Genomic DNA, 24,200 nt, shown 5'->3' on the forward strand with positions numbered 1-24,200 from the left:
AAAAATAAAGTGGGTTGTACTTATATATTTACAAAAATTTAAGAAAAAGACATTTGGAGTTCAAGAGGAATCAAGGGAGAGAGCCAGTAAGAGGAATGGGAATAGGGAAGATTCTGTATTTATAGTTTCATTAAAGAAACATTTACACCATCTGGTCCAGTAGTGGAATAACTGCTACAGAGGTAACTAATGTTTTTGATTGGATTTTCAACATGATTCATAGCAGGACTTTTGGCCATGGCTGTAAGTTCATGGTTATTTAATTAAAAGAACTAGGTGACAATGTACTACTCTTGTTTTGCCAAATGGGTGTAGTGTCCAATTGCCAAATGTTTCTTACATATACACCCAAACTAGAATTGGCAAATAACAGCTGCTAGGAGAGCCAGTTTTCTTCAAAAGTGATGTCTCAGAAAGTCTACCACTCTCCAGTAGAACACTGTCTCTCAAAAAACAATGAAAAGCATGAAAAGGACTTGATCAGTGAGAAATAAAAGGTCTGACTAATATGTTTTACTCAACTTTGGTCATTGAACCTTGTGTTTGCCGTTGGTGATAGCTAATGCTGAGAGTCATAATTCATCCAACTGCAAAATTAAGTAACTACTGAGTACTCCTACCTAAAATAAACTTCTCTATAACCATTTCCAGGTAAAATAGAAGATCAAGAAAGTAATGATTTAAGAGCCAGTGAATAGAAAGGTGTACTGTGACAACTAGTCCTCTGTTCAAAATGTAACCATTGCACCTAGGCACTCACAATATCAGTGTTTACCCAAATAAGTTCTGTAGAACACTAGGAACATCAACATTCCCTTTTGGATCAGGCAAGAGTTGAAAGGTCCCAAGACTTCATGAATGGCTTATTAGCTATTAGTCATTGCTGGGGTATGTGACATCATAATCTTCAGTGGTATAACCACTAGTAATTTGTTTTTATCAATTAAATAACTTTCCATTCTCATTCCTGCAGGCATTGTACTTAAGTGCCAGGTGTCAACAAAAAGACTTGAACATGTGTGTACTGGATAGGGGTGCTTTAAATCGAATGGGATAGATGGGAAGTAGAAAGTGATAAGTGAATACTACAGAATTTTGCTGTATCATCAACATGCATTATGTGTGTCCATGTGTGTGTCTGTGTGTGTATATTGTGGAATTAGGAAAATTAATTTTTTCTTGAAATAAATATAAGAGAAATTTGAATAATGTGGTAACTAGATAAAAACTGGACAATGATGCATTTCCAAGTGGTCAACTTAATAAGTGATTAGATTGTGAGTGAATTTTTATTAAATATAATTTTTCATGAAATACCTAGAAGTACATAGTGGAAATTACATTAATGGTAAAGCAATATATTTGTCAGGATGCAATTCAGAGTTCTGAGAATTTTCTTGGAAAAAATTAGATTTCTTCCAAATACATAGTAAATCTTGGATGTTGTTCTATAATAACTATATGTGAGTATGTGAGATTTATGATTTCTGCCTACTTAAGTTGACTGCTAATGGCTTTTAATAAAAGGAAAGAAACTCTAAAAATTGATGTAATTATGAGGTTGCAACTTTACTCAATAGGTAAAGGTGCTTTCCTGGGAAGCCTGATGACTTAAGTGTGATCCCACAGCTCATGGGCAAAGGGAGAGAGGCAAGGCCATTGCACAGGGTTATTCAAACATCCTACATACATTCCATTGCTCAGATAACACACATCACATATACACACTTGATAGTAAAGAAGAGAAAATTTCAAAAATCATAAGGAATTTATGAAAAAGAAACACATTCAATTGAAGCTCTCTCTATATATATTTAATTTGATTCTTACAATTTTGATTCAGCATGGATTGCAATAAATGGGTCTTCAGCAGAGTTACTAATAGAAAAGTGAGCATTGCCATCATTGCCAACAGTGACTTTAATTCCAGTGCAATTGCCATCAATTTTGTCTCCAGAAATGACATCACAGTATGTGCCAGCAGGAAGACCAGTCTGTAAAGTTGTTGACAATGACCTGAAAAAAGAGTAATGTTTAATTTAAATTCAACCCAGGCAAGTGCAGGAAGATTCGTTGTCTATAAAACAATGTCTCAACTATGTGCTATAGAACACTAAGGACTCAGAACCTCAGTAAGAGAACCAAATACCAAGACTGGGAGTCGGGGAACAAGAGAGTTCTCCACACCAAAGGCACTATTATGAATGTCTGTTAGTTCCATGGGCTGTGGTGACAGCTACCAGACAGAAAGATAGAGAACCCAGTGGAGGTCATTAGTAAAAGCCTCTGGTGAGGACCATCATTTTTTCAGGTCCAAGCTCTGCTGAATTTAAACTTATGAATTAAAAAAATATTTGTAAAATCGTTTTTTTCAAAAATTATTAGATTACATGAAGCTGCAAAGAACTATTTCTAGAATTAAACATTATCTAGCATTTCTATGGATACATACACATTTGTAGAATAGGAAACTGTCTGTAAAGGTAATTCGGTTGTTCTTAAACAACCAGCCATGTGTTTTTCCAAAAAAATTATGTACTTTAATATTTTGTTGTCAGCTAATAAAATACTATTTATGAACAAATATTTTCAACCTGATAGGAAGGTGATTTTGTGTTGAGACAGTTCACGGGATTCTCTGAGCAAGAGTTATTTTGTTTGTTTGTTTGCTTGCTTGCTTGTTTGTTTTGCTTTGTGTTTTGAGATCAGGTTCTCTCTACACAGCCTTGACTTTCCTGGAACTCACTATGCAGATCAGGCTTGCCTCAAACTCACAGCAGTATGTGTGCCTCTGCCTGCAAAGTGGTGGCATTAAAGATGTTTGCCTCCACACTGGTATCTCAGCTAGAGAACTACAGATGAGAGAATCATAAAATAAGACTCAGGTGAAAGAACCCCAGTGAAAGGATCATAATAAAAAGTTTAAAGGCAAAACTAAGCAGCTTCTTGAAGATGCTCATTGACCAGATGCAAGCATATGTATTTTTTCTAAATATTTAAGAGAAACAATAGAACATTGAAGGCTGTATATAAGTATAATGGATAAAATTAAGTGATATTCAAAGATAGTGGGAAAGTACTCCAGTACTAATACGGTACATTGTTTAATGACATTAAGACTTATATTTACTATTTATATGCTTTGTGAAATGTGTCAAACGAACTTGCAAATACGAATGTATGCTACTGCCATTGTAAGCTATGGTAAAAGACTTCAAAACCAAAGTTTTATTAAAAGGAAGGAAAATATGTAAGCAAATATCATTTTTTCTTCTGTACCTTGAAATTTTTTGTGGCATAAATTCATTATCTAAAAGCTTTTTCACGTATGGAAAATATAAATGAACAGGGAAAGAAAAAAGGTTATAACAGTATACTCTAAGAGTATAACTGTATACAACCCTACTTTAATTGATGTCCACTTACCAGTCATCATTGTTAAAGACAATGAAGCCTCTGTTTCCTCTTCCAAAAGCCACTTGGTTGCTGCCATTGTCCCACCAGTTCGAGAAAGGCTGACCATTGACAACATTTCTGAAGGCAACCATGTTCCTAAAAGCACAGCATCATGTGGAATGTTAGTACCCTTAAACTTCAACAATTTAAAACATGAAGTTATACAACTTTCTTATTAGACAAGATCTGTAGGGGACACTCCCAACCTTATTTGACGCCATCGATGTTCACAGACCCAGTCATTGCCACAAGTGGTGTCTGGATTAATGGTCACTTCTTTGGTTACTCCGTTGTTATTAGGTGGTCCCATCCAGTCATTCACATCCTTAATTATTGAAAGAATCAGGTCATTTGAATGCTTTTATCTGCCCGTTTCTTCCCACTATAGCAAATGCAAACCAACCCTCTTACTCTACTTCTTTGTCTGCAGAGTATAATTTCAATATAAGCCCTTCACTGAGTTATAGTGAAGGCTACAGACCTTCACTGAGTCCTTAACTTCCATGAAAATTCAGGTTCTCTACTACTCAACTCAAAACACCAGTAACAAATTTTAAACAGCTCATTTTCTATCAAAGTAGTAGCTGCTCAATAGCACTAAAAGTTCTTCAACGTCACCTAACACCAACAAAATTAGAGCCAGGAACACTAGCAATAGAGAACAGAATCCAATAACTACCTGAAAAAAAATCTTCATCCTTCTACATAACATGAATGTGTCTCAGTTTATCCATAAAATAAGACACAGTTCTTAGCTATTATAATAATTAAAAAGCATCTGTGAAAATGCTTTTAATATAACTATTTATAAGTTAATATTAGTTGATTTCTTAGTACTTGCTGGTAACATGTGCTTATAAAGTAGCCTAACTTTCCTTATTAAGCTTAACAAAGTATAATTGCACCTTTGATGATGTCTAAAAGTTAAATACATTTCTGAAAAAAAAAGGCTCATTCCAAGTATGAAAGCTCTTCAGGAACAGATCAAATTTCAATAAAAAGCAGAAGAAAACTCATTTTGAAAAGAAAATAGAAAAAAACATTTGTCAGATGTCTAAAGAAGAAACATTTCTATTTGATATTTGATGTTGCTCTATGATTCTAGATTTTTGCATTGAAACAGAAACCTTCACATAATCTACTAGATGTCCTATAGACTCTTCTTAGAATAATTTTGAAATTGTTTAAACTTATGCACCAAACCAACAGCACATATTGTTTATGATATACTTTTTATAAACATATTATGTATAAACAGATATTGTTTATAGATTCCCTAGCAAATCATTGGTCTGTAATTCTCATAAATTCCTATCAATTTTATTCCTTAATTACACTCAAATTACTTATATTCTTGTTCCACAGGAAAAAATTAAAAACAATTAATATGCTAATTTGAATATATAATTTGAAATTCTATTCAGTGTCAACAAGTATGATCCCATGTAAACTTTATGGGGCTTTTCAGGGCTACCTGTTTTTATTCTGTACCTTTCTCTTATTTAAACAATTGCTTTTACTATCAGGTAATTTTTCAATGTCCTTACTTTACAAAAATTTAGGGAATAATCACGTAATAGTAAGAATCATATGCTATAACTTGATGTGAAATTAAAACAGAGCTCTTTTCTTTTCCATATTAAATTATGCTTTTCACAACTCCAAGACTTACTTTTCCATTCTGGAAGTTTCTTGTCCAACGGTAACTTGACATTACTCGTGTGAATCCATAAGGATGAGCCAACATAAATCCAACAGCCATTTTATACATTCTGAAAGTTTCAAAAGGGTATTAAAGCAGAAATATATAATATAAAACTGTAGTTAATGACAGGTTATACAACAGCAAAGAATGTTCTCCCACCTGGCATCCCAGAATGTCAGGATGGATGCTCCTCCAGCACCATGTCCTCGCTGGTTATCGTGGTTGTCCACAAAGACAAGGGCTCTGTCGGAAGGCACGAAACCCCAGCCTTCTCCCCAGTTCCTAAAATTGAAAGAGCATATTATTATTTCACAAAGCTTAGAGTAACTTTATATATGGTACCTTCAGTTATCTAAACAAATGACAATTCCATAAGAATTCTATCTTACATGTACATACGCATAAATATATATACATATATAATATCATTTTCTATGATAATATACATCCTCATTATGTCTTACAATATAATATTTTGGGTCATAAATTTTTTTTTTAATTTTTTATTGCACTATAATTTTATGGACTTGAGAAGTAAAACATCCATTTTACGTTACATAGAACAGAAATTGTACTGTCATAATATAAACATTGAATATTTATAATTAATTATTTGATATAACATATATGAATTTCATACTTGACCACATTATAAATATCATTTATTAATATAACTATTCTTACAATAATAATCTAACCTTAACAGACCATAGGTAAACATTCCTGGAATCTAATGAATTTATCACAAACAGACAAAAATCACTAAGTTATATTTTACATTTCCAGGGTTACCTGGTGATTGACATCCCAAATGGAAAGTATAGTTAGTTGTGGTTTAGAAACAGTAAGCCTGATAATCAACAGCTTCATAGTTATTTAAATGAGAATAGTTGAAGATACAACGTATTGATGTCACATGACAAGAGATCTATGATAGATGAAATGAAGAAATGGTGTATATTTACTTTAAATAGGACATCTTCTCTCCATTCCACTTGCGGATGACTGTGCCAAGTTTTGCTCCATACTTGAATTCTGTCACACGGCCATTTCCAAAGTACTCACTACCTTTAATTGCCTCACCACCCAGATCAATGACCTAGTAAATACATTGGGTCAGCTGTAACTTTTAATATAAATTTAAAGCATGTTATTTAAATATGTTGTCATTTATAAATCCTTATCATATTTTTGTTATTTGAAATGTTCCTAATAATTTTTATATACCACGATTCTGATTAATTCAAAAACTATCTGTCACACTGTTGAAAGAAACCAAATTACAGGATCAGTTCTTATCCTCCAGGATGGCTGACAGAGGGGAAAATTCATTAGTCCACACTAATATAACATTTGTTGACAAGTTAGAATCAGAAGTGCATATAAGATCATTATTGCTTCCAAGGAAAAAGAGGTATAAAGGCATTATCCCCAGGACATTTCAAAAGACATTATTATTGCACAGAAAGCTCAATAAATTTGTCTAAATACTTACAAACCTGATAACATCAGAAAAATCTCAAACTCAGAAACATTGCCTTGAGACAACAACCATTATGATTGCTCTGTCTTTTATAATGGTATCTGGGGATTTAGAGAAAGAATTAATGAAGTTTGCACTAACTTATAACCTGCTGCAGTAATGAATTAAGTGTGCTACTTATGAATACCAGCAACCCTATTATTAAATACCAAATACTACAGTCTATAATTGAGATATTAACCTACATTCTGTATTATATGCTTAGTGAAATCTCCTATCTACTATCTGGTTTACACCATGATGACATTTAAAGAAAAGCACTCAAGGCCTCAACACTACACACAGAACTATAGAAAGAAATATTGGAAATATTGAGGAAATCTGGAAATGGGAAAGGTGGTCTTCCCTGGGGAAAAAACACATCAATTGGTTGTCTAGTACCAACATATAAATATATGAGTAGCAATATATGGACTATATCAGTTATATTTAAGAATATATGTGCATAGATAGATTGTGTGTGTGTGTCTGTACAATAACAATAAGACAAAAGAAGATGCAATGAACTTGAAAGAGTGTATGGAGGGGTATATGGAAGGGTTTGGAGGGAGAAAAGGAAGAGAGCAGCATTGTACTTAAATTATAATCTTAAAGTTTAAAAAAGAATATGTATATTGTTTTACCTCTTGAAAAATAAAAGGTCGGCTTCCTTGAGAGAACCATTGTGTATTGAGGTTATGCAGTTTGTCCAAAATAGCCTTTATGTCTCCGGGCCACATGTGCTTAGCAGCATCAAGTCTGAAACCTGCTACACCCATGTCAATGAGACGGTTCATATAATTAGCCACTGTGGTACGAACATAATCTTTCTCAAGTGCAAGATCCAGAAGGCCAGTCAGACGACAATTTCTGACCTATTGAAACAAAAAAAAAAAGATTGATTTATGAAAAGTCATGTCTGGTCTAAGAATTCATTTCATCATTCAGTTACTCACCCATTTACAAGTGGATATTTTCCTAGTGCCTTTACATAGAACATCAGAAGTACTGGTGTTTTAATTTGGACATAGACTTTAAAATATTTTCTCTTATATATATATAGAAAATACAGATTAAATTGGTGAGAATTTTAGATGGTATTTCTGTCTCTGTCTCTCTGTCTGTCTCTGTTTCTCTCTCTGTCTCTGTCTCTGTCTCTGTCTCTCTCTCTCTCTCTCTCTCTCTCTCTCTCTCTCTCTGTCACTTCTCCCTCTCTTCTCTATCCCTTCTATCTCCTTTTCCCTCTTCATCTCCTTCTCTCTTTCTATTATTTCTCTTTTTTATTTTATGTAGTTCACAGAATCCATACCAGTAACTTCTACATGTTAAGTAATTTCACTGCTACAAATCTGAAAATATAATATTAATTTTTATTTTTGATGATTTTTAATATGATTATATTTATATAATTGATAAAAACATGTTAAAATTTTTCACGCAAAGTCACTCAAGAGCATGTCTCCATTTTATCATTGATTTTGGTGTTTCCTTAACAAATGAGGCATCCAGGCAGTGGGACCTGATCCTGTGCTCATTGCATGAATTGGCTGTTTGAAACCTGGGGCCTATGCAGGGTCGCTTGGCTTGGCCTGGGAGGAGGGGACTGGACCTACTGAGTCTACCAGGTTGATCTCAGTCCGTGGGGGAGGCTTTGCCCTGGAGGAGGTGGGAATAGGGGGTGGGCGGGGGGGGAAGATGAGGGAGGCGGGAGGGGGGAGAACAAGGGAATCTGTGGCTGATATATAGAACTGAACTGTATTGCAAAATAAAAAAATCAATAAAATCCCTGCAAAAAATAACGCAACAAAACCCAGGACATTTTTTCCATTTCTATTTTTCAAGCATTCTGTCTTAGTAACCTGTTTTCCTATGGAATCTGAAGGATCTGTCCAATGGTCATACATAAATGCCTTGTGCATACTTAGATACCTAGATGCTTCTTTATTCTGATGAACACTTCTCTCATTACCTGATTAGCATCATTGTAGTTATGAATTTCTCCATCACATTTACCATCATTAAAATCCCAAGCCGAGTATGGAACTGATGGAAAGTCCCTGTTGTTAGCATTGTAGTAACTTCCACAGGTACTGCTTGTTCCTGCACCACCACCTGAGCCACACATGTGATTAATAACAGCATCCACATAAATACGGACCTGGAAAAAGAAGAGCACATAGTTCAGCTAGACTCTAGAATCTAAAGTTTCAATGGAAAACTCATAACCTACTAGCAAATGTCCAAACTACATCTTCTGATGATTTATAGACTCATTTTAGAAAAGCAAGTCAAGCGGGAAAGGGAACTAATGTGAAATAAAATCAACAATAGTCCTAAAATCTGAAAAGAATATACAATTTTAAGTGGAGATAAACAGAAACTACCATAACTACAAACAAAAAAATCAATTTTTAAGGAAGCAAAACACAGTATAAAAATAAGAGTATCATGTTAGAAATTTTGCAGGATCATGAGATATTAGCTTACAATATCTACTATGTGTCTGAAGGCCAGCAGATAGAATGATGTCTCTTCATTATAGGAGAAAGTAGATATTTACCATTAAAAACAATGATGGGGATTAAAACCCAACAATTGTGGGGACAAAGAGGAATCATATAAGATGACTTTTTCCTCACATCTGGTCCAATGCCTACCAGAAATATGTTAAGAAGTGTTTGTAGTTGTTAATTTTAAAAGTGAACAGTTTGTTTTATAAGTACTATTCTATCAAGTGCAAAAATGTATGTATTCAAGGATTTATAAGGTAACAATAAGACAGAAGTACATTTTCAACAATAGTTAAAAATGTAATGTAAATTTTTAGAAATTTTAAACCTTCTATTCAAGCAAAAAGAACCTGAAACAAGGAGAAATATTTTAATATATAATAATTTTAAAGAAAATGTGACATCACTTACACCAACTTTGTTGCACCTCGTTACCATGTCCTTGAATTCATCTTCATTTCCAGACCTTGTGCATATTTTGTAGCTAATTGGTTGGTACCTCTCCCACCAAGGCCTTGATGGGTTATAAACTACAATATTTTCATTGGGTGGAGAGACCTACATATAGAACAATTATAATTAGTACCAGATTACAGCTAACTTTACATAATAAATCTTGTAGAAACCTATCAGTGATCTGACATTACTTCTCAACCCATGTACATGCATTTCCCTTGATTAACACTGCCTGAAAATATGGAAAGACATTGTAGCGGTCCCTCTTATATCCTACAACAAAGTATAAAGACACTATACCCACCACAGGGAAAAGTTAGGTGTGATATGAAGTCCCCAGACTCACTAGGCTTGGTTAAAATACTGTTTTATATGAGCACAGTAAACTCTGCATTTAAATTATAATTAAATCTTACCTGCACCCCTCCGAATCCCTTAGGAGCTAAGTATCGCTCACATTCCTTGGCAATATCAACCCAGCGCCACTCAAACAGGTGGACAATAGCAGTCCGCCCATACTGAGTTTGTGGGTCATATTGAGCCCAGCAGAACCCAATGAGGGAAATGAGCAGAAAGAACTTCATTTTGCTTTAAGTTGTCAGTGTTCTTTCTAGTGCCTATTTATATGCTGCAAAAGGTACATTTTGTGAAGTAAATGATCATGAATAAATATTTAGAGTACAAGCTATAATCTGAAAGAGATTAGCAGCAATCATGTGTACAGCTGAAGAATCTTCAGAAACTCCCATGGAGAATAAACTTAAAGTCTTTTAAGATTACATAGTATTTGATATTGGTACTATAACCTACTTGTTGTGTCCTCTACCAATATGTTACAGCTGAAATAAAATATATCTAGGATTTTCCATCTTTAAATCTTAGTTTTGACCCATTACAAATAGACATGGGATTATCAATTCAGCTTTTGGCCCCAAATTAGATTTTTTGTCATTTCAACATTTTCATTGAATTTTAAGAAACTGCAAAGCATGATCTCATGCACTTGCTACCTCAGTACTAGGGAGTAAGGGTTTTGTGCAAGTCAGCAGAATATAGAAAGCCCTCAAAATAAATAAATAAATGGATAGATGATAGATAGATAGATAGATAGATAGATAGATAGATAGATAGATAGATGACAGATAGATAGATAGATAGATAGATAGATAGATAGATAGATAGATATTATATATGGGATGACATTAAATTTTAATGCCTGTGAATTATACAAATTCTCATTTCCCCTTCATTAATCCATAGACTTACTCAGTGGTCAAAACAGTAGAGTTAGTTCATTGTGAGAGCCAGATATCTTTACATCCTGAAATATTACTTAATAAAAAGTAAAAATCAATTGCCTTTCACAATGTAGCTAAAATCCTATAAAGAAAATTACAGTATAGGTTAAGAAACAAGCTCCCCTTCACTTCAGCAAGAGATGAGTCAGTGTTACTTTGCCAAAGACTGCGAATGTTAGGCATACAATGATAGGCAATGCAGGTACCTATTCTAGAAGTTCCTTTAATGTAAATAAAATAAGCATGCATATACATATAACTAAAACATTAATAGTGGTCATAACATAATATAGATGAACATAATGAGTAACATTGACAAGACAGTAAGTTTAACATAGACATCTTTCTAACTCATTGCTTGGGAACTACTTCACTAAGAAAGTGACCTTGCCACTGATCTGAATGAGAAAAAATAGAAAAAGAGGAATCATGGCAAAGTAAGGCTTACAGACGAAAAGACTTTAGAATACTGGAGAAGTATTAATAGCAACAGAAATGCATGTATAAAAGGGGGAAGATGAAATCAGATGAGATCATTGAGTTAGGCCAGGTCACAGACTTTTAGAACAGGAAGAAAGAACCATTGAGACTCCATAAGGATAGACAATGCTAGAACAACAGTAATGTGTTCCATGCTTAGTAAATGGCTGTGGTAGAAAAATTCTTCAGTTTCAAGTTCCAGGTATTGAGCAAGATGTTGAAATTAGTAATGCCCTCATTTTTACATAAATGAACACTAAATCAGAAATTGTGTAATACACTAAATTCTAATCCTTAAAAAAATAGAAAATTTTTGGAAAGGCTCAAGAACTTTTTGGCTATGTGGTTTTATTCATACATTTAGTTCTTTTATTTGAGAATCCAATACTTGGATACTTTATTTACATTATTTTAAGCCTACTTCTCTCTCCTCCTACTCCTCCTTGTCCCCTGCTCCATCTTTCTAATTCATGAGTTCTTTTTCCTTAATTATTGCATGTATGTGTATGTATATATAAACATAACCTGTTGAGTCCATTTCGTGGTGCTTATATGTATATGTATTTAGGGATGACCACTTAGCATTTGGAAATTTTTCAGAAAGCTTATACAGCGAGTATCCTGATTCTCCCTCTCTTAGCAGTCATTCATTAAATGTAGTTCCTCACCTACAAGTGAGTTCTTATGATATTCCAGCCAGAAATTAATTTGATCACTTTGGAAGAGCATTTGATTGCTTTGAAGGGAGAGACAATAGAGAAAGAAACAGTGTAGAAAGGAAACTTGCACATTAGTAAAGCAAGCAGCATGAAGTTCTGTGGTAAGGACGGGAATTATGAGAGTGCAGATTGTTAAAATGAGGTCTGCTCAAAGAATGATGTGTCCCAGGAGTTTCCTTCTATAGTGTCTATGGGATGAGCTTTTAACTTGTGTCTAATACAATTTCAGTCAATGGAAAGTAAGTAGAACTTCCATCAGGATTTTTCTGGTAGGGAGATTTATTGCTTGAATCTGTGAAACTATTATATCATGAGCATAACTTAAACATGACAACATAAAAAGATCCAGTTGTCCCTCTTCATACTGAATAATTGAGTTGGTTGACCAGTTGTCTGCAGTTGTGTGGCATGTCCAGGCTATTTCAGTAGAAGTACAGCCTGCTCTACTCATGGATTTATGATAAATCATTTTTTATTCATCAAAAACTAAATAATGTGCAGAGAGTGGGAAAAAAAGGTAGATCAGGGTTAAAATAGGATGGGAGATAAGGTGTTCTACATGTGAATGGTAAAGTGTCCCTAAAATAGGCTCATGTGTTTGGACACTTTGTCTCAAGCCGATAGTAAGACAGAACATTTCAAAGGTGAATCCTTGCCTGCTGATCTTTGTATCCTGCTGGTGGCCATGTCAGAAGAGCAAAAGATGGCAGTTGACTTTGGGTTTTAGTCAACAAAGAGACGAATCCCTGATGGGTGAATATCAGATAGACAAGGCTCTGAGACCACAAACTCCAGAATGTCTTTTGTTTCTGCTGTGCCTTTACATGTTTGCCCCTGCCATCCTTCTCTCATATCTGGCATAGTGTGAATGGGTGTAGGGAGATCCCCATTGCCTGTAATGTAGTTTGTTTATCTCATGGATACATCCTATTCTACTGGGCATTTTTACCTGTGGATTATTATGAAGATGATTTCTTCTTAAGCTGTACTGCCTAATTGATAATAATAATGTTAGTTTAAATAGAGTTTTGATGATTAAAAATATATACAAGGGAATGTCATATAGCTAGGTCCTATGAGTTTCACCTAAGAAGCTGCATAGATTGTAGTTCAGATTAATGATTAAGGAAAATAATTGAGTCCCAGGAGTCAGGTTGGGTCAAATTCTTTTAACCTTAATGATGGGAAATGTGTTCTCAGGTTTTAGAGTGCATCATAGCTGAAACAAAGCTTTGAAAATAACTTAAATTTAGACTACGATGTTTTTGTTAAGTAGCTTTGAGGTGAAAAATCAAGAAACAATCAATCAATGGGACCTCTTGAAACTGAGAAGCTTTTGTAGGGCAAAGGATACGGTCAACAAAGCAAAGCGACAGCCTACAGAATGGGAAAAGATCTTCACCAATCCCACATCTGACAGAGGACTGATATCCAGAATATATAAGGAACTCAAGAAATTAGACATCAAAATGCCCAACAGTCCAATTAAGAAATGGGCTATAGAACTAAACAGAGAATTCTCAACAGAGGAAACTCAAATGGCTGAAAGACATTTAAGGAATTGCTCAACATCCCTAATCATCAGGGAAATGCAAATCAAAACAACTCTGAGATACCACCTTACGCCTGTCAGAATGGCTAAGATCAAAAACACTGAAGACACCTTATGCTGGAGAGGATGTGGAGCTAGGGGAACTCTCCTCCACTGCTGGTGGGAATGCAAGCTTGTACAACCACTTTGGAAATCAATATGGCGATTTCTTAGAAAATTGGGAATCCATCTCCCCCAAGATCCAGCTATACCACTCTTGGGCATATACCCAAGGAATGCTCAACCACACCACAAGAGCACTTGTTCAGCTATGTTCATATCAGCGTTGTTTGTAATAGCCAGAACATGGAAACAACCTAGATGCCCTTCAACTGAAGAATGGATAAACAAAATGTGGTACATATACACAATGGAATACTACTCAGCAGAGAAAAACAATGACATCATGAGGTTTGCAGACAAATGGATGGATCTAGAAAAAATCATCCTGAGTGAGGTATCCCAGACTCAGAAAGACAAACATGGTATGTACTCACTCATAACAGGATACTAGATGTGGAACAAGGATGACTGGACTGCTACTCACATCACCAGGCAGGCTACCTGGAAAACAGGACCCCAAGAAAGACACAGGGATCGCCCAACGACAGAGAAATGGAATGAGATCTACATGAACAGCCTGGACAGGAGTGGGGGTAGTGAAGGGCGAGGGTCGAGGGAAAGAGAGCTTGGGTGAGTGGGAGATCCCAGCTGGATCAAAAACAGAGAGGGAGAACAAGGAATAGGAGACCATGGTAAATGAAGACCACATGAGAATAGGAAGAAACAAAGTGCTGGAGAGGCCCACAGAAATCCACAAAGATACCCCCACAACAGACTGCTGGCAATGGTCGAGAGACAGTCCGAACTGACCTACTCTGGTGATGGGATGGCCAAACACCCTAATTGTCGTGCTAGAAACCTCATCCAACTACTGAGGGATCTGGATGCAGAGATCCATGACTAGGCCCCAGGTGGATCTCTGGGAGTCCAATTAGCGAGAATGAGGAGGGTTTATATGAGCGAGAATTGTTGAGACCAAGGTCGGATAAAACACAGAGACAAATAGCCAAACAAACGGAAACACATGAAATATGAACCAATGGCTGAGGGGTCACCAACTGGATCAGGCCCTCTGAGTGGGTGAGACAGTTGATTGGCCTGATCTGTTTGGGAGGCATCCAGGCAGTGGGACCGGGTCCTGTGCTCATTGCATGAGTTGGCTGTTTGAAACCTGGGGCCTATGCAGGGTCCCTTGGCTCAGCATGGGAGGAGGGGACTGGACCTACCTGGACTGAGTCCACCAGGTTGATCTCAGTCTGTGGGGAAGGCTTTGCCCTGGAGGAGATTGGAATGGGGGGCGGGCTGGGGGGAAGGTGAGGGGGCGGGAGGGGGGAGAACAAGGGAATCTGTGGCTGATATGTAGAACTAAATTGTATTGCAAAATAAAAATTTAAAAAAAAATAGTCTAAAGTTTTAGGAAGGTACATCGTTTACTGAGGAAATCTTTAAGGACAGATGAGAAGAACAAAGCAGCCCAATTATCATTAGCTGTCATGCCTTTCTTACAAAGACTGATTGATGACCAAAGGTGATGATTAATTCCTTATGCCCATTTCTGCCCTCAATCTCCTGATATAAAAAAAACTATTGATGAATGGGTATGCACCTTAAAGATTTAAAGTAGAGCTGACTGATTCTTTTTCATGTATAATAGTTAGGTTTGTGATTCCTTTAAGATTCCTTATAAGATATCCTTTCAAGATAAGTACTAAAATGATTGGTCCTTTCTTTGTAACTGCAAAACACAGTCAGTCAACCAGTAAAAGAACTGGCTGAGAAGAATACCTTGTTTGCCTACTCTGTCAATCTATAACAAGTTGCTTGGGTATGAATGTATGTGGGTTCTTGGGACAACTTGTTTTTCATCTATAATGCATAAAATGTTTAATCATGTAAGGGATATGGAAAATATTCTGTTTTTTACTTGTATTCATTATAATCATTCACTTGAAAAATAGAATGCAACCACATTGTAGTTTTTATATTGCCTGAAAGATTTTGCCAGCATATGTAAGCTGTAAGGAAAAGAATAAAGATAGAGTTATAAGGAATTAGAAGGAAAACATCAAGAATAAAGACAGAGTTAGAAGGAAAACATCAGGAATGATAGAATAAGAAAGAATTAAGGTAGAATTAGAAGGAAAACATTAACTATAAAGTTAGAAAGAAAACAAGAATGAGAGAATAAGGAAGAATAAAGATAGAGTTAGAAGGAAAACATCAAGAATGAGAGAAGGAAATCACCAGGAAAACATAAAGTCATTCACCATCCATGGTAGATTGAGGAACAACAACTCAGCGTTCAATTGAGACTGCTCAGACATTCCCATGCACACTGAGAAACTGCCAATTCTCCAGTGTAAAAGTAGCCGTTGTTCCAGTATTCATACTGAATCATGACGGGCAAGCTACTAAAGATCCATTCATTTAAAATGTATTTGGTTCATTGACTTTGTTACACTAGAATCCTGACTAATTCAAGATGAGAGGAGGTAAACTGGGGATACAATAGAGTTAGGTGTAGAGAGCCATGCACGGCCGCGCCGCAAAGATGGCGCCGGCATCTGGCTTCTGCCTTCCCGATGGCAGGTGCTCCTTATTTGGCTAAGGCTAGGATCTGGCTTGCTTCTGCACACCTGGACCTAATCTGGCTTGCTTGCATATGTCTGACCCTATCGGCATTGTCCACGTGGCACTACGGGGTTGATTGCCCAGTGACTATAAAGGGCGTGGGCTGGCTTTCCCAACAGAGAGAGTGAGAGTGAGAGAGTGAGAGAGTGAGAGAGTGAGAGAGTGAGAGAGTGAGAGAGTGAGAGAGTGAGAGAGTGAGAGAGTGAGAGAGTGAGAGAGTGAGAGAGTGAGAGAGTGAGAGAGTGAGAGAGTGAGAGAGAGTGAGAGTGAGAAAGAGAGAGAAGAAGATGGCTTTCCCCAGGGTCAGAAGATTGTTCAAGGTTCCTGAATAAACTGCTTGGAGAAGAGCCTGGCGTTGCGTCTTCCTTGCTGGTTGAGGCGGACGCGACGGGTGGTTAAGGCTCAGAACTCTTCGCAGTCAGGGCAGTGCACTGGTAAGTCCCCAGGTAAGGTGGGGATCCGCAATAAAAGCGGGAAACGTAGAGCCATGACAAAAGCGGACAGGAAAATTAAAAGGAAACATAGAGCCGCGACCAAAGCAGACAGGAAAATTAAAAGGAAAATTAAGTGGAGCCGCAACCAAAGCAGGCAGGAAAGTTAAGTGGAGCCGCGACCAAAGAGAACAGGAAAATTAAGTGGAGCCGCGACCAAAGCGGACAGGAAGGTTAAGTGGAGCCAAGACAAAAGCGGCTGGGAAAATTAACGAAAGTGAAAGCAGGTGAAGGCAAAAGTGCTGCTAGTATCATGGGCGTAACTTCTTCGCACCCAATTTTTCTGGCTCGTAACAAGCTGCTCCTTTCAAAGAAATTAAAGATTAAGAAGAGTAACCCGGAGGTTTGGAGACAGGTTAGAACTGAAATGCAGCTAGCTTGCCCAGTGTTTCTCAATGCCCAGACTCAACAGAGATACCATGAACCTTTGGATTTTAAGGTCATCAAGTCTCTAGCAGAATCTGTCTGGGATGAAAATAAGATATGTGAGTTTGTAGAAATTCTGTCTTGTTAAATCTGTGTTAAGAAATCTTTAGGTGTTTGCTAAGTTAAATATATGCTAATGGTAGCCCTATATAAGTTTGTAAGATAGATCCATAGAGTTCCTTTAAGAATATAAGCTTGGAAGAAGTATCTAAGGTAGTCTTAAGACATGTAGTAATAAGCTTGTAAGAAGTAAAGATGTTAGTTGTAAATGTAAGTTTAAATAAGATGTTAGTTGTAAATGTAAGTTTAAATAAGAAATATAAGAAGTATATAAGTAGTAATAAGAAGCCGGGCGGTGGTGGCGCACGCCTTTAATCCCAGCACTCGGGAGGCAGAGCCAGGCGGATCTCTGTGAGTTCGAGGCCAGCCTGGACTACCAAGTGAGTCCCAGGAAAGGCGCAAAGCTACACAGAGAAACCCTGTCTCGAAAAACCAAAAAAAAAAAATATATATATATATTTGCTAAAGTAGTTCTATAGTTTCATTAAAGAGTATAAATAAGTAGATGTTAATGTTATATGTGAGTTTGTAAAAATGTGTAAATGTTGAGTGTGAGTTTAGGCTTAAGTACATGTTATATGTGAGTTTGTGAAAAGGTGTAAATGTTGATTGTGAATCTAAGCTTAATGTATGTGGTGAAAGAACCTGAGAAATACAGAAGTTAGTGTCCTAGAAGACTGCAAAGCAGGCAGTCTGAGCGGTTTTCAAAAGCTCCAAAAGCCACTAAGAAACTAAGAATGGTGGATGCCAGAACCAGCACAACAAAGGCATCCGCAGCTGAGATCTGTGGAAAATCAATGCAACACAGAAAAACCTGAGTTAACAGCAAAAACGGTGTGGTTTAAAATTACTGACTCCGCAGATGGGAGTACAATTAGTGGAGTCTGATTTTAAAGGCCCTTTGAAGCCAGGCACGGTGGGTTTATTGATAGGAAGATCCTCCACCACCATAAGAGGTCTTAATCCATATAGCCCTATGAAGGGCATGGTGAAGTGGAAAGATTCCTCACGGGTAGCTGGCATGGCCCCGATCCCGTGCTGACATGGGAAGGAGGTTCTGTTTGTGTTTTCCCACAGGACCGGCTAGACCCTATCTGGGTACCTGAACGATTGGTGCGACGGGCCCCTCAGACGGAGAGACGTGATGACACCCCGGAAGCTGATGTGCCTGATCCTGATAGCCCTGATTCTGACAAACGTGCCAGCGGGAGCAGCTGAGGATTGACTACTCTGGGCTCTTATAAAAGCCTGGCCATACCCTTTACCCATAACATCACATTCTAGTGTATTGCTTTATTTTTGAGTTGACTTGCTGCAGAAGCAGAACTCAGATCCTGCGCAATGAGATCATTGCGGTCAACTCCACCCGTGTGCACCTGGCCTATCACCTTTTTAAAGGAGTGGGCGGGATTAGGTGCCCTGGCAGGCCTACTGGTACTTGTCTCCCTGATGTGCCTGTGGTGCATTGTTCGTTTAAGGGTTTCTCAGCAATGCAATGCAGCCATGATTATCCAAGCCTTTATAGCCATAGAGGCAGGACAGTCTCCCCAGGCCTGGCTGGCCGCATTAAAAGCTTGATCACACAGGATGCGAGGCTAGTGCACTGCACTTGGGTCTAGCTGTATTGCAAAACCCAAGAAGAGCAAGTCTAATCGCATGTGGGTTGATGCCCTAATTCCCACCTCTGCAAAAAAGGGTATCGGATGGGTCAAGTGTTCTCTGGGTGGATGACACCTGGACTAACACCAGTACAATGTCCAAGTTGTATTTTGGCAGAGATTAGACCTCTGCTCTTGCCTGCTGCTTAAAACAATAAAGGGGGAACTGTAGAGAGCCATGCACAGCCGCGCCGCAAAGATGGTGCCGGCATCTGGCTTCTGCCTTCCCGATGGCAGGTGCTCTGTATTTGGCTAAGGCTAGGATCTGGCTTGCTTCTGCACACCTGGACCTAATCTGGCTTGCTTGCGTATGTCTGACCCTATCGGCATTGTCCACGTGGCACCACGGGGTTTATTGCCCAGTGGCTATAAAGGGCAAGGGCGTGGGCTGGCTTTCCCAACAGAGAGAGTGAGAGAGAGAGAGTGAGTGTGAGAGTGAGAAAGAGAGAGAAGATGGCTTTCCCCGGGATCAGATTGTTCAAGGTTCCTGAATAAACTGCTTGGAGAAGAGCCTGGCGTTGCGTCTTCCTTGCTGGTCGAGGCGGATGCGACAGTTAGGGAAATGGATAAGGAAAGTGAAAGGGACAGAGGGGTCAAAGGATATTGCATACAATTATGCAGTATTAATTTATCAGAGTATCAGAGCATAACAGATGTCATCCTTTGGCATTTACCATGCACCAATGAACATTGACTGTCTTATCAAGCTTTTAGTCTTGGATCTTAACAATTTACAAGGTACCAAAAGTAAGTTGTAAAAAGTTATCAGTGATCTAGTCCAATTAGATCTTTGTGTACAATTAAGACCTGCCAGCCATGATGTATCTATAAGTATAATAGTGGCATAACAGTTCCAGCATCAAGTAGCTACTTTCTGATTGGATCTAAGGTTTGCTCCATAGGAGGCAATATGTGTTTCTTGCTGTAAACCTTTTCAGAACTCTATGACTTTCTAGGTCACCAGCTGAAATCTGCTACCAATATTTTGCTGTATGGAGATGTAGTTAGTATGTCTTTTAAATATTTGTGTTTATATTCATAGACCAGAGAAACTCTCAGTTTTAGTTAGAGAAGCCTCATTTAGCAGTGGTTGACAATCAAATCAGAGACTCATAAGTCATTAAAGTTCTGAGAATAAGAGAATAATGAGTGCCCTCCCCATAGGTAGGATATCTATATATCACATGCCAAGGCTCTTTGGAACATAATGGAAGAGAAATATCAAGAATGTGGCAGCTAGCAGATGGGGAGAAGCAACACGCCTTTGTAAGCACTAATACACAGCAGCAGAGACTACCCTCAAGGACTTGCACACAAGAAGGCAAAGAAACAAGAGAAATGAATGCTTCACTACTAGGGCAGATGGGACATATAGAATGTTTGTTTATACAGATTGCTTGATGTTTCTTAGTCCATTTCATAACTTTATGAATGGAGCCTTTAATCACCCTTCATATAGTAATTCATAAAATTTTTATAGAAAATATTAACAATAATTACATATTTATAATTTTAATGAGAATGCTGATTATCTTGATTTGGTAACAATTATCGAATTGTCACATTGCAAGCCATAAATGTATATAATTAAAATAAAAGTATATAAAATGGTAAAAATTAAAAATCATATCTAATGTTAAGAAGAAAATTTAAATTCAAAATTAAAAATGTTCCAAAAATATTTTTCCAATCAATATTATATAAAAGGTTTCTATATTTTTATTTAATGTCCACAAAAATAATATTACATAGGAGTGATCCTTCTATAAATTTGGGATTTCTTTGAACGTATCAAGTACCATGATTTAATTATTTTAACTCACAGTTAATTTGCAAAAAGTTATATAATTTGAACATCTATGTACATGTAAAGGAAAAAGTAGTAACCTCTAAAACTATTTGTATTTTGTAGCTTCCTGTTTGCATATATATATATATATATATATATACACGTAATATATACATATACATATATATATACAAATTATTTGCAAAATTATTCCTTTAATTGGATGTAGCCTTTTTTTTATAAACTAAGTCCTTATGAATGCAAATGAATTAACTGAAATTGATCAATGAAAGACAAATTATCTGTTCTTCTCAATGTACTTATGGTCCTAGAGGCCTCATAGTTATCGTTATAATAAAAATTGCATGTGTCTCATTAAAAATTCAGAAAATTGTTACATCTTTGCATACAATTTTATTGTTTATATTTATCTCTAAGTGTTGAATCCTTTCATTTTCTCAATTTTTTTATTTCTCAACATTTTAAAGATTTAGATAGAAATACTCTGTAGAAGTTAGTCAAGTTAATGGTTGCTCTTACAGTAACACGTATTTTTTCTAAATTAACATTGCATTCTTTACAATATGTGTTCACTTGCCAATGAGGCATACCCAAAAAAATAATATGAACTTAGATTTTCTTATGTGAAGGTTAGAGACAAACAACAAAGAAAAAAGTTTTTGAGTCTGCCAACAAGATCTCTAACAATATTGACACATTTTGAGCCAAGAGTCAGTAGTATTTCCAATGTAAATAGTACATTCTGTGCTCCTGGGCATGCTAACATATTCTGTTAACAAACCTAAAAAAATAAAAATATGAAGAAAGAAATCCTTAATGATGCCATATCATATGACATAAGCCACTTATCTCGGTAGGAAAAAGAGGAGGGATCTCTGGCACAATGAAAAAGTATTGTGTACTGTTAAACTGGAAAAAATAGACCTTTATTCCCTTACATTGTTTCTAGCCAGGTTTTTCTACCTGTAATTGACCTATGTAATTAATATCTGAGCTCACAAGAAGGGATTAAAGGGAAATGGGAAGGGTGAATACAGAAAAGTCTTGATGCTGAATATTGATTGTCAATGAGAGAATCTGGGACGGGGGATTACAGGCATAACTGTGAGGGTTTTCCTTAATTAGATTAACTAAAATAGGAAGGTCCCCCCAAATATGGGCAGTGTCTTTCAGTGACATACGAGGAAGTCCAAGGAAAATGTTCTGCTTTTTGCTTGTTTGGGATTTTTGTTTAGTTGGTTTCCTTTCTGTTACTTGTTTGCTTGTCTATTTGTCTGTTTAGTGTTGTTTGGTTGTGGTTTTTTGGTTTGGTTTGGTTTTTTTTCGGCCTGCTTGGTTTTGTCTTTCTGATGAGTTCGTTTAACTTGTTGCAACTGCCACTGTTGCTCATGTTGTTACTGCCATTCTGTGCAGTTTCAAACGCTAGACTCTCTGGGCATGATCTTGTCTTTCAACCAAGCACTTGGGAGCCAGAGACAGAAACATCTCTACTTGTTTAAGTACAGCCAGGGCTACGTCATGAGACACTGTCTCAAACAAACAAACCAAGATTCCTCAGCCTTCCAACAAGGATTGAAGACCAATGGTTCTTCAAAATTCCTCAATACCTGTACTGCCATATTGGAACTATTGGCACTTTGAGCCTCTGGACTGAGCAGCTAACAGTTCTCAGCCTTTCTAGTATGAAGACAGGAATTGATATACTTACTACCAAAGGTGCATCATGTAAGCTAATCAAATAAACCTAATTTTGGTATCTATTCATTCTATTGATTGAATTCCTCTGGATAACCCTGACCAACATAAAGGGGATGGGAAGTCAGGAGAGAAGAAGAGAAGGGAGAAGAGAGAAGAAAGCCTAGGAAAGAGAAAAGAGGTGAGAGAAGGAATGAAAAAGAGAGAAGGAATGATAGACTTAGAGGAGACTTCCTACTGAATAGGTAGTTAATTAATTCAATGGAACACTGTTAGAAGAGAATAATCAAAGACTGTTCTGTGACTTAAAGTTTTGGTAAGTAGAATATCTCTTATCCTTTCTAGTGCATCTAGAAAACTACGGGGTAAGAAAAACAGAAGATCTACTACAGGATACCCTCAGTTTGAGGTATCAATTTAAATCTAAATGGAAAATAAAAAAAATTAAAATAGATATGAAGACCTTGGGAAATAGCTCAGTGAGAAAAAGTACATGATGCATAAGGATGAGGACCTAAACTTGAAATGCAAGCACCCATGGAATTGCCAGCACAGCTACACACTCCTCCTAAACCCAGAATTTCGGTACAGAGACCATTAATACCTATGAATTCCTTGGTTTGACACACCAAGGAAACTATCTGTATCACCAGATCTGCACGCCTGTATTTTGAGCACTGAAAAGGCACCAAAGAGAGCTTAATGTAAAGTCATGAAGGTGAGGAAGTCCAAGCATTTATATCAATGGAGATAGAAGAATAGTAAAGAGATGGAAAGGAGGTGATCTAAATGTAGAGAAATCATTCACTGAAAGAGAACCATTCAAAAGTAAGTAAAGAGGAATATGCTTAAGTACAAGATACTAACTGGATGTCACAGAGTATTGGAATCAGAAGAGAAGATTGTGAATTGGTGCTGTTGTTATAAAGAGCTTAGAGAATTATAGAATAAGGGCATTATTAGAACTTCACACTTGGTTTAAATTTACACGTGCTATACTAAAATACTACAAAGACAGTAATATTATACCAAGCTACACTTTGAAACATTGTACTACCCACCAATCAAGACCCTGTGTAAATATCTCAGACTAACTTTCTATGATGGAAGATAAATTCTGTGAGTGTAACTATTAAAAAGTGTTCCTTCATCTTTGAAATTACAATATAATTGCATAATTTCTTCCTTCTTTCCTTCCTTCTAAATTTCCCATATACTCCTACTTGCTCTCTTTGAAACTCATGACCTCTTTTTTTAAATCATTGTTACATAAATATATTCTCATACAAAACCTGCTCAGTCTGTATAGTGTTAATTCTCTATATGTTTTCAGAGCTGACCATGTGTTATTGAGTAACCAATTGTATGCACATCCCTGGGTAAGACTATTTCACCTTCTCTCAGTATTCCTTATTGCCAGCAACTCTTTGTGTAGACTTGAGGCCTTGTGGTCTTTCCCCCATCCACTTTGTCCCGTGTTGTTGGTATCCTTGTTTGCCTCATGTTTAGCCAGCCATGCTGGTGCCATTTTATGGATGTAACTTCTGAAATTACTAGGAGACACAATCTCATAGCAAACTCTTGGATCTTCTGAATCTTAAAATCTTCCCATGCACTCTTCTGCAATGT

The 24,200-nt window shown here is 36.8% G+C and overlaps 1 protein-coding gene across 3 annotated transcripts; it reads right to left on the minus strand.

Moving 5' to 3' along the window:
• Positions 1 to 1,826: 1,826 nt before the first annotated feature.
• On the minus strand, positions 1,827 to 10,233 carry Amy2a (amylase alpha 2A). 3 transcript variants are annotated; one of them, XM_059264974.1, is made up of 10 exons: positions 10,066 to 10,233; positions 9,605 to 9,751; positions 8,653 to 8,841; positions 7,493 to 7,558; positions 6,127 to 6,260; positions 5,321 to 5,443; positions 5,129 to 5,228; positions 3,663 to 3,781; positions 3,427 to 3,552; positions 1,827 to 2,016 (listed from the first exon to the last, which is right to left on the minus strand). In XM_059264974.1, the coding sequence occupies exons 1-10, from the start codon at positions 10,231 to 10,233 to the stop codon at positions 1,827 to 1,829; spliced, it is 1,362 nt and encodes a 453-aa protein (XP_059120957.1). The 3 variants fall into 3 exon arrangements, with proteins under 3 accessions (XP_059120957.1, XP_059120956.1, XP_059120958.1); XM_059264973.1 differs by having other exon boundaries at positions 7,328 to 7,558; XM_059264975.1 differs by lacking the exon at positions 7,493 to 7,558.
• Positions 10,234 to 24,200: the final 13,967 nt, after the last annotated feature.

The sequence above is a fragment of the Peromyscus eremicus genome, chromosome 6 (genome assembly GCF_949786415.1).
Source record: "Peromyscus eremicus chromosome 6, PerEre_H2_v1, whole genome shotgun sequence".
Classification (NCBI taxonomy): Eukaryota; Metazoa; Chordata; class Mammalia; order Rodentia; family Cricetidae; genus Peromyscus; species Peromyscus eremicus.